This window comes from Malaclemys terrapin, chromosome 12 (assembly GCF_027887155.1).
Source record: "Malaclemys terrapin pileata isolate rMalTer1 chromosome 12, rMalTer1.hap1, whole genome shotgun sequence".
Lineage (NCBI taxonomy): Eukaryota > Metazoa > Chordata > Testudines > Emydidae > Malaclemys > Malaclemys terrapin.
In genome coordinates this window covers 6,009,904-6,020,701 of record NC_071516.1, presented here as the reverse complement: position 1 = coordinate 6,020,701, position 10,798 = coordinate 6,009,904, and the positions used below count along the sequence as shown (strand labels likewise).

Below are 10,798 nucleotides of genomic sequence, written 5' to 3'. Positions count from 1 at the left end.
CCTTTTCTAGCATCATTTTATTTTCCTAATAACTTCCAAGTCCTAGCAGGGACAGCACAGGCTTTGGGTCCCTTCGATTCAGTAACAGGCCTAAAAAGAAGAAAAAAAAAAGAACAAGCATATTTGGAAAAGTTTATGATCCTTGTGCTGTGGGAAGGGGGAGGATACAGGGTGGGAAAAAGAGAGGGACGATGGGAGGAACAGAGATAACAACTAAGGACTCAGGTATGTTCTTAGAAAAAACTATCTGCCCATGACTGACAAGTTTCAGGCTACCCTGGAGTCCCATGGATATAAATTATAGCACCACTGAAAAGCACCTCTCCAAAGTAGCCCCCAAAAGCTGGTTACATATTTCTTGTTTAGCTGTGGAGCACCTGGGAATAATAAATACAAGCAACACTTTACATTCATTAAATGTGTCAAATACAGCACACAGTATTCTCCACGTAGCTAACTGATGGAACACTGCCGCTCCTGGCTATTAACTAGAGGGCTGTTACGTTTAATTATCTGTGGTTGTGTGTCAGGTCCTGTTACATTTCCACTGTAAATACATCTTCCAGCTGAAAGCCTTAGGAGGGTAAAGACAAATGGAAAAACACACCCAGCTAACACGCGTAAAGGTCGAAGCATGGAGAGTGCAGTCCAGAGCGAAAGAAACGTTTGTGACCACGGGGCAGCAAAAGGTAGATTCGCTCGCAGAGATTTAATTGGGGAGATTCCACTAGTTTTAAAATGAGTGAGGAAGTAAAGCATCAAGGGTAGCTGACCTCCTTTCTGTTTCCAGTACCGCATTCTTGTGCACCAAACTCTATGCCCAGGATGGGAGGAATATTTCCAACGGATGGGGGGTTTCTTGTCACTACTTGCGTTAACTGCAGGCCAGGCCAGTAGTGCTTCACAGTCCCTGAAGCTCTCGTTCACTCAACTACATAAGAAGAGGATTTTTTAAAATTTAAACACGTGAGATCAGATTTTCCAAATCCTTGCTGACCCTGCTGGCTGAGACGGCTGGTCTGGGCGAAGTGTTGCTAGGTACGCTATGTTTCCAATGGGGTTGGGTGCCCTGGGAATACCTGCTGCAAAAGCAGCGGGAGGAGGAAAGCGTACAGGATGACGGCATCGAAGCAGTTTTAACTTGTCTCCGCTTTCTGAGTGAGGGTGAAAAGTGCTGGTGAAAAGCGAGATCCTAGGAGCACAGGGTCTGCTTGCCTAAACCAGGGCAGTGCAGAGGTTTGCAGGCTGGAACTCCTGGGAGGAACCTTTCCCCTGCAGCGGAGGGGGGGCAGAGATGGTTCAGGGGCTCTAAGCTGTCAGGTACCAGGGAAAGCACAGTTGCCCTGCGGTGGAGTGGTACAGGAGGTGTCAGACTGGATGGAATGTTGTTCTCACTGGCTGTGATGTTGGGGTGGAGAAGATTGGCTGAGAGGTGAGCAGTGTGAAGTGTACAGATCACCTGAAATAACCTAGGGAGGAGGAAAAGAGACCGTGTGGATTGTAAGCGCTTTGGGGCAGGAATCATCTCCTTGTTACATGTTTGTACAGCACCTAGCACCAAGGGGCTGGGGCCTCTAGATGTTATTGCAATGCAAACAGCAGCATAACTCCTCCTATCAAATAAAAGCAAGAGGCTCCAGACCCCTCTAATGTATAAGCTACCCCTTCTGTCCTCCTCCATCGCTCTTCGGGAACCTAGCTTTCCAGCCTCTGCTGTGAGCGAACTGAGCTCGTTTAAAACTCATGCTTCCCAAACATGTACTCTCTGCAGAGGACAGCTCCTGGGGACGCACTGCACAGGTGTGCAATCTGTCTGCCCTTGGCTCTAGAGTGCTTGGTGAGCAGCACCGCCGCACAGAGTAGGGGCTTCCTGTTTGCGATGCACGCTTAGTGGATTGGTTTGGTTACAGGTCCCCCCTCTTAAACTGGGTGTACTGCCAGCCAGGCCATTTTTAATCTCCTTCAAGGGTGTGAGAAGCTCCATGGTGCTTTCCTAAGGCAAACAATTGTTAAGGGGGTTCATTCTGCTTCCCACCAGGCACCGCTCCCCATGAACGTAGCGAAGTGGATGGAGGGCACGGCTTTGGGATACAGACGGATAGCTATCAAGGCTGCTAACACGAGAAGGAGCAGTAGTCCACAGGCTAACAGTCATGTACAGCTATTGTGGAGTTACAGGGGAACACAGCCGTACAAAGTATATATAGGGAGAGTCCCTCCGTCCACCCCGGTCTGTGATCTGAGCTCCCCACATGGCCTTCTAGATACCCATTTGGGCTGTGAGATTTGGGGGCATCATTGGTGGATAAATTAAATCCACTTACAGTACTTAGAGTGTACATTCTTTAGGGAAGTGACTGTCTTTTTGTTCTGCCTATCACAGTGGGGTCCCGGGCCATGTCTAGGGCTCCTAGGTGCTATGATAATACAAATAATAAATAGTAATAATAATAATAATCATCAGCCACCTGGTACCGATCTAGCCTTCCCTGCACCCTCTCCCATGTAGCGGCCCAGCAGACGTGCTCTGACCTCACATTAGCAGATGGGGTCATCATCTTTTTCTCCATTTCTCTCCAGTCTTCTTCCACTGTCTATATTCATTAGTGCTTCTATGCCACCACCTCAGCTGACCTTCTAACGCGTTGACCTGAGACAGCAAGACAAAGATCACACCAGCTGCCAGGTGGGGAATTCTCCAAGCTCCTCTCCCCACCCAAAATTCTGCAGCCTGCACTCCCCAAACTTGAGTGCACCCTGAGATTAGGAAGAGGCTGGTTAACGTTTCGTTCCCACTGCCGAGTGCAATTTGGACATGCCTCTGCACTGCTGGGTCTCAGCTGAAGCAAATGCAGAGGGATGCTGAGAATGAGTCCCATTCTGGAGGCACTTCAGAAGGCCAGGCAGCCTCATGGAAGATGCGAGGCTGGACCTCAGGGCTCTGGGACAGAGTCTGAGAAAGGTGAACCCCCCAACAGTAATCCTTACCCAGCAAGAATCTCCTACCAGTCCTGCCCTTCTCCTCCTCTCTCTGCCCTCTGGCTCCTGGGGCTACCCCTAGTTCCCTCTGCTCAGTCACTCCCACTTCTGAGAGAGGGAACAAGCCACACCCACTACACTTGGCAGCTTTATACAGGGCATTACATCCTGTTCACGGGTGGGTGAGGGGAAGAGCCCCGGTGCCATATGAAGTCCTACCTGTTTCCGTAGGAAAGAGACGGTCTTTTCTAGGTCAGCCACAAAGGACTCAAGGTCCTGCTGGGAAGAATGGTCATGGGAAGAATCTTCGTTTCTGTAAGCAGGGACAGAGAAAGTGAAAACGTTCACTCGTGAATTTCCTGGCTGTGCGGGTATTTCAAAGTGTGACCCTGGCTGTACACTCAGGTTCTGTGTTTAATGTTCCTGCTTTTCTAAATCAAAAGGAGTTTATGGGCCAGATTCTCAAGGGTTCAAGAGCCCAAAGTCACCGGCGAAACGTCCATGCAACTGTTTGCCTAATTTGCACAAGCACTTACCATGACTGAGTGCAACCCCCAAATTTACACCTTTGGTGAATGTACATAGTGATTAGATGTGCAATTACAGATTTTTTTGCGTGTGTGGCCTTAGGCTCCTGAGATTTTGAGACTCTGCCCTACAATGTTCATTCTCTCGTTTTCATGTGCTCTCACCCAGCGATGACACGTCACAGGGAAAGAGAAGCACACAATACCTGCATATGGACGGTCAATAATACAGGACCCCGATCCAGTGCTCATTAAAATCAACGGAAAGACTCCTACCATCTCCAATGGGCTTTGCATCAGGCTCAGAGATTATATTTGTGCAATATTGTAGTTCCCTAAACAGCACCGGAGCTCGAATCTTAGCAGAATCCAGCACTCTATCTGGACAAAACCGTTTATTCAGTCATATATAATTTGATCTATTTAGTTTTGCAAATATCTCTGCAGTCTAGTCCTCAGCTCAGGTTGGCAGATTTCAAACGATCACATGCCCGCGCACACAAAAACGGAAAACCCTTGTGACGGTAGAGAAAGGGAAGGTGAAAAATGCAGAGGTACCGCACCTTGGGACGGCAGGGTTGTGCTTAGAAGGGTTTTCTTCTGGGTAGCTGAAGCTGGGAGACCTCTTGCTCCGGAATTGCTGAGAAAGAGCATTGAACTGCCCTCTGGTTCTGCAGTCTGGAGGAAGGGAAAGGAGACTTTGGAGTGATGCTCGGACTGGAAATCCTGCCCTTTTGCTTGAATTTCCCCTCCCTCCAATCTCCCCACTCAGCATAAGCCTTCATCGGCCTCTAAGCAGCTAGAACAATTACATCAAGCAGTTCTGAGTTGGTGCGTTCCACTGCACAAGCACATGGAGCAAGAACCTCTGTGGGCTGGAACACCATTCGACGTAGGGGCGAGAGCACCAGGGAGCCAGCTCCAGGCCCTGATTCTGAGCGCCAGCCCCCACTGCCACTTAGAACTGCAGCTACGGGTGCCAGTGGAGGACTGACGTCATTGAGTGTGGCTTCACCATGCCCTGACATGCTGGAGGGAGGTGGGCCTGCTGGGATACAGGGCTTGGAAGGGGTACAGCTGCACCAGCAAGGAGGGGTGCCCAGGTTGCAGCAGAAGTTAACTTAATAAAGAATCCGGCCAATGGATTTTCCAGGACATACAATTTATTCAGGGCGTCGGCATCCTTCCCTATGGAGACGACAGACCCAAGTTTGCTCCTTCAAAAGGTCCCTGGTGATCACTCCGACATCAGGAGACCCAGCCTTCTCTGGGCCGCTCCAGGCTGAGTTACGTTGATTCAAAAGGGACCCAAAGGCCTGACGCTGTGAGGGGCTGCGCTGCTTCCACTCCCCCAGAAATAAGTACCCGTTACGGCACTTGGCAGCTCAGTCCCTGACCTTTCAAGATCAAACCTGACTCCTCCAGGACTGGCCTGGGGAGTGCGGGGTTTGATTCCCACGCCTGGTCACTTGCAGGGTGTGGAGGGGGAAACAGGGAGTGGCACTGACGGTCTCTGGAGTGAGTCCGGTACGGCCCTCCTTGGCCAGTGCTTGTGACCTGATGCCTTCAGGGCGAAAGCGGGAAAGGGAAACCAGGGCGGCTCTTGAAGCTCAGAGGAGCCAGGAATAATAATCCAGAAATTCTCGGAATTGGCGCCTTCTCTTCCCTCTTGTCTTCTTCCCCTCTTTACTAATTCCCATGGCTTGGCACGAGCCAATCTCTCTCTCCAGCTCCACCTACCAACAGCCCCTCTTGCCCAGAGCAAAAGGCAGCAGCATCATCTACCTTCCACGGAGACTCCAGCCAGTCCCTTCTACAGTTGCCCACTGTTTTTTAGGCTGCACGCTTTGGGGGTGCAATCATGCTAATGCTCCACTTGAACTAAGGGGTGGAATCCTGAAGGCTGCTGGGGATTGACTGGCCACAGGACCAGAAGTGCTAGGATCAAGGGGAAGGAGGAACCCATCATATTTTGAGACCCCTGCCTAAATATAAGCAGGTTGTTAAATATACAGCGTGCGTCTGTATTTAATGGTAATAATACCACCTCACTCTTAGACAGTGTTTTTCATCAGTAGATCTCAAAGCATTTTCCACAGGTGAGTGTCATTATCCCATTTTACAGATGGGGAAACTGAGGCACAGAGAGGGGAAGTGGCTTGTCTAAGGTCACCCAGCAGGGCAGTGACAGAGCTGGGACTAGAACTCAGGTCTCCTGGGTCCCAGTGCAGGCCACACTGCCTGCATAGATATACAGATATTTCTTGTGTGTTTGTACAGCGTCTGGCACAGCGAGGTCCCGGTTCATGACAGGGGCTCCTAAGTGCTACAGAAATACAATGATATGTAATAAGAATGAGCTGTGACTTCCTGCCTGCAGAGGAGTTACATACATCATAAAACCATCCCTTGTATCTCTTTCAGAGAGAGAGAGAGAGCATAAAAGGACTCCTCCCAACCTGAACCCACGTGCCGATCGACACAACAGCGGCACTGCGCCCACCTTCGCAGCAGTCCTGCCACATGCGGAGATCAACCGCCGGGATCTCCTCGCAGTTGACCATGCCTTGGGGGTAGGATGCCACCTGGAACACATCCCTCTGGAGCTGTCGGACATGGTCGCTGTTGTCACAGATGATGCGAGCCAGTGACGTCTGCCTTATCTGAGTCACCTGGGCTGGGGTGAAGACTCCAGGATTCTCATACCAAAACCTACAGGGGATTGCAAGCCATGGTATTGCTGAGGCTAACCAGTAGTAATGCCGGGCCAGGAGAGGCCAAGATGTGGGGAAAGGCCAGGCAGGGCGGGGGATGTGCAATGGAGTAGGGCGCCAGTATTTACATTTCAGGACCTGAGTTTAATTTGTGGCTTAAGTGGACTTGAGTCTGAGGGTCTCACAGGCCTTATGGAGTGACTACTCAAATCCGACCCTTCCCCTCCCTGCGGGAGACCTAGTAGAACCAGTTCCATCCCAAGACAAGCTCAGAATGGTGATAGCTATAGTGTAGTGGGCTAGGATTGGGACGCCCTGGCATTCTTTCTGCAGGTAACCAGAGCGATCAATGGCACTACTGACATCACATGCACCAAATTCGCCCCGAATTAAGCTCCCAACCCTGTCCCCGCACCCATACTTTTCTAGCATTCCCACAGCAGATGACAACTTAAGAACCTTGAAAGTACAATGAAGCCCAAGTGAATTGATCTTTAACTAAGAACAAGATAAGATTCCTGAACTGCCATAAGTCCTTGAGCAGATACACAGAAGGGAGGAGAATAGATCCTGCCCTACATCCTTATTCTCCTACCCAAAGAACCATCACAGCCTTGGAACCCAGGGGAAATCAGGAATTGTTCCTTTCATGTCTCTCCAAGAGGAGTGATCTCCCCAAGCAGAATACTGGGGGGTTTGGTTTGACCAGAAATGATGGTACCTATCCCCATCTCTGAGTCTTCGGAACTGTGTTGCTAGCAGGCACATCAATGTTGGTCCAACTCTGGTCCCAGGGACAAGATCTTCCACCATCAGTGCTGGAAACAGGTCAATATTTTTGGTAGTCCCATATAAACTGCACAGTGAGAGGCAAAAAGGAAAAGATTATCAGAGGGCGGAAAGCAATCTTGGCTGGAGTATTGCTTCATTTGAATAGGAATCTGGGTACAAGCAGCTCATCTGGGCAACATTTGGACAGTAAGTACTGTGAGCTATCTAGACAACAGAAGGGAGGGCTTAACTCCGCAATAAGAAGTAGTAACCCAGACAGACAACAGGCAATTTAGTCCTCTTGGAAAACAGCTACCAGGGACTGAGGTTGAAACCCAAAGAGTAACATACCAATCCCCTGATACAGTACTAGAGGTTGAGAAGTAAGGGATTGCTCGCTTGGAAATCTCCAGGTATTCTAGTTGTTATACCACGGCTATGACCCTGGCTTCTGAACCCCATCGCAGTAGAGCAGATCAGCTGATAGGTGCTAGGGGAGGGCAATACCATTGGTAGATTGATCTCATGGTCCAAACCACAGTACCTCCTGAGCTTTTCCCTGATCTCCAGGTTTTTGATCTCGTTCCGGAGGTCTTCAAACTCCTGTGCCGACGTGAGGTTGCAGAAGACCCTGAAGTCATTGTATGGGGGGATGCCGTGGTCCCTCCCCCGCTGGATGTTGATTGCTGCCAGATCCAGTGAGACAGAGTGCGCCATGGAGAAGAGCTTCTCGGTCAGTTCCATGTTCAGGAGCTCGGAGGGGACCCGCATTTTCCCAGGGACCCCGAACAGACCACGGAGGAGAGGATCAATCCCTCCTTCCTGGGTGATCCTGAAAGGGGAGAAAAAGGCCTTGTGGAGGGGGACGTGGCCTTGGCGAATGGGCTGGAAGGTTTCATTCAGCCGATACAGGACGGGGTTGATCAGCGTGTGTCCGAACCGGAAGGCCGCGGTGGCGAAGGCATTGAGGATTCCAGCGTTGACGTTGGGGTCGTAGCCTTTGTATTCGCCCAGCACCTTCATGCCAGCTTCCCCGAGGATCTTGGGGAGCCAGTGCGCGTAGGTGATGTGCTGCATCTGAGCGCCCACCATTTTGCGCGCCTCGTGGTAGAGCGTGTCCCCATCCCAGTGGGGATTCAGGGCCCACAGCTCGGTGGCAAGGCGGTTGTGCTCCCGGAACCAGAGGGTGTGCATGGCTGTGAGGCCCAGCTGCTCGTTGGCCCGGTGATCCCCCGCCAGGAAGCACAGCACGGGGCTCTCGTTCTCATCCCGCATACACTCAGTGGGCGGCCCCACTGCAAACGGGAGGAGGTGTTTTCCCGAGCTGGGCACCGCCTGTCCTTGTTTTAGCAGCCCTCTCTGGCTGCTCAGGTCCCTCAGCTCCTGAGATTCCTGCTCCGTGCTGCCGTAGACGTTGGAGGCGTCGATGTAAGAGGTCAGGTGGTTGATCTGTTCCCTGGGGTAGACGGAGTTCATCAGCAGGGAGGTCATCCCACTGCCACACACGGGGCTGGAGCGGACAAAGAACATGCAGTGCCCGTTCCTCACCCGGGGGTCGTTCTCCGGGATCACGACGGAGAAGCACGGTGGGTCATTGGTGCACACCTCACTGCAGGGTGCCCCGTCCGAGAACCGCGACATGCTGATGGCTGCCACCGTCTGGTCCATGTCATGGTCCAGAAACTGGCCCCACTGCATGAGCATGTGAGTGAACTGGTCGTCGGAGGTGATGGTTTCTGTCCCTATCATGGCTGTGGAGACGAGACGAGGCAGCGGCAGGGGCAGCTCCCTGGAGTCTTCCGCCAAAGAGAAGCCCCGCGGCAGGTTAAAGCCGTTCTGGTAGGCCGGCTTGAGGAGGCGCTGGAAGGCTGTGAGGGACGCACCCCACATCGGGTGCTGGAGATTGTTACAGGAGCCATCGTGGGTCCTGTACTGCTTGTGAAAACAGATGTCAGAGCAGTTGGGCGTGCGGCGGTGGGCGGAGCAGCCAGACAGGTTGGCGATCACGTTCAGGTAGTGAGGGGAGACCAGGTCGTTGTAACGGTAGCCTGTGAGGGAACCCCAAAACAACACATTAGAGCATGGCCATCGGAGAGCATGCCACCCCACACGAGGGCTAATTGGGGTCTGTCATCAGTACCCTGAGGATGGACAAGGCCAATTTGATCGCTGGCCGGTATGTGGAGTGTAGGGCCTGCGACGGATTGTGGGAGGGTGAAGGAAGAATAGTGAGGTACTGGCCCCATCATGGAATGGTGGACGGAGGCAGGGTTAGGTATAAACATTACAGAGAGGGTAATGTAGGATGTTGTGGTGTCTGGGCCATGCCATGAGCGTGGGCCTGGTTTCCAGTCTCTAATTAGGATGTTTGTTTTGTTTTTATGTCTTTATAGTCATTACAGGGCTGCCATCTGAGCACCTCACAATCTTTAATGTAGGTAGCCTCAGAGCAGCCTTGTGGAGTGGGAAGGCATTATCCCCACTTGACAAACGAGGGGCTGAGACACAGAGACAGACCGGAGCTGTGGCTACACGACAAGCGCGACAACAGCATAACTGCAGCTACTCCGCTTTTGTCTAAACACTTGCTCCGGCAATGGAAGGGATTTGTCCGCCACTGTCGTAAATCCACCCCCTTCATAGATGGTTGCTAGGTTGATGGAAGAATTCTTTCATTCATCCAGCAGTGTCTACGTTGGGGCTTAGGTCAACTTCACTACGTCTCTCAGGAGGGTGAATTTTTCACAGCCCTGAGACATGTAACCAGGCCAACCTAAGCTTGAGGTGTAGACCGGGCCTAAGTGACTTGCCCTCAAGAAGTCTGTGGTAGAGTGGGGAAGTGAACCCAGGCCTTAACCACTGGGTTACACTTTCCACTTTACAGGGCATTCTATGCTCTTCATGCCTATAGTCGAAAGTTGGATGGAAGATGATGGTCAGGATAAGGGGCAGAATTAATCACTAGTGGTGGATCCTGGACAGTCCATGTCTCCACTTAAATTAGTAAGTGTTTTGAACTTTTAGTACAATGTTCTGACTTCCCACCTTGCAACAGTCTGGCGTTGCTGTTTTTTTAACTTTATTCTCCCCCTGAATTTCCTGATGTTCTACTGTCGGATCAGAAATAACCGGTCATACCCGTGCCATTCATGTCCACGATCAACCCCTGTTGGACATGGTCTTGGATCAGTTGCAAGGTTCTTTCGAAGATCTCGCCAGCCCGGGCTGTTTCGATGGTGTAAGGGTCCCGGGGGTAACGGAAGAGTGCCAGCAAGTCATTGGGAGTTTTGGGTCGCCTGTTTCAGAAAATTAAAACTGGGTTACAAGGGATTCTTGATTACTGAAATGAATATTTCCCTGATGTTAACAAGATGTTTCAGGCAACTTGGGTCACAGTCTAGACCTATTCAGGAGAGAAATCCCAACAAGTATTCAGGTTAGTGATTCAACTTGTCTGCCTGCTAGAGCTGATCAGGAAAGGATTCCACCCCCACCCCAATGAAAAAAAATTAATGAACATTTTCACAATTATTCATAATTTCAAAAATGTTTCAGTTTTTGGCACCTGAACACCATAACATTTTGGTTGAAGGCCAAAATTTTTTTGGATTTCTTATGAAAACTCCCAAATGTTCAATTAAAATACATCTTTTATGAAATTTCCATTTAATCTAAAGCTACTTTTTGTCAAGAAAAAAGTTCAGATACATATTTTTTGGCCTGCTCCACTGCCCCACAATGAATGAAGTCATCTGCATTTATATACTGACTGTGCTGATCCTTTATTTCTGTGTGTGCTCCGTCCCT

The 10,798-nt window shown here is 50.6% G+C and overlaps 1 protein-coding gene across 4 annotated transcripts in view; it reads right to left on the bottom strand.

Moving 5' to 3' along the window:
- Positions 1-10,798, bottom strand: part of LOC128845879 (peroxidasin homolog) — a 66,403-nt gene continuing 55,605 nt past the window's right edge. For 2 of the 4 annotated variants that reach the window (XM_054044936.1, XM_054044940.1), the window contains 8 exons: positions 10,130-10,287; positions 7,536-9,039; positions 6,942-7,076; positions 6,010-6,218; positions 4,070-4,184; positions 3,199-3,292; positions 2,533-2,650; positions 1-1,469 (listed from right to left, as the gene is read on the bottom strand). In XM_054044936.1, the coding sequence (XP_053900911.1) occupies positions 2,555-2,650; positions 3,199-3,292; positions 4,070-4,184; positions 6,010-6,218; positions 6,942-7,076; positions 7,536-9,039; positions 10,130-10,287 (2,311 nt within the window). In that variant the 3' untranslated portion in view covers positions 1-1,469; positions 2,533-2,554. The remainder of the gene's footprint in view (positions 1,470-2,532; positions 2,651-3,198; positions 3,293-4,069; positions 4,185-6,009; positions 6,219-6,941; positions 7,077-7,535; positions 9,040-10,129; positions 10,288-10,798) is intronic. The other 2 variants (XM_054044939.1, XM_054044938.1) reach the window with 2 other exon arrangements.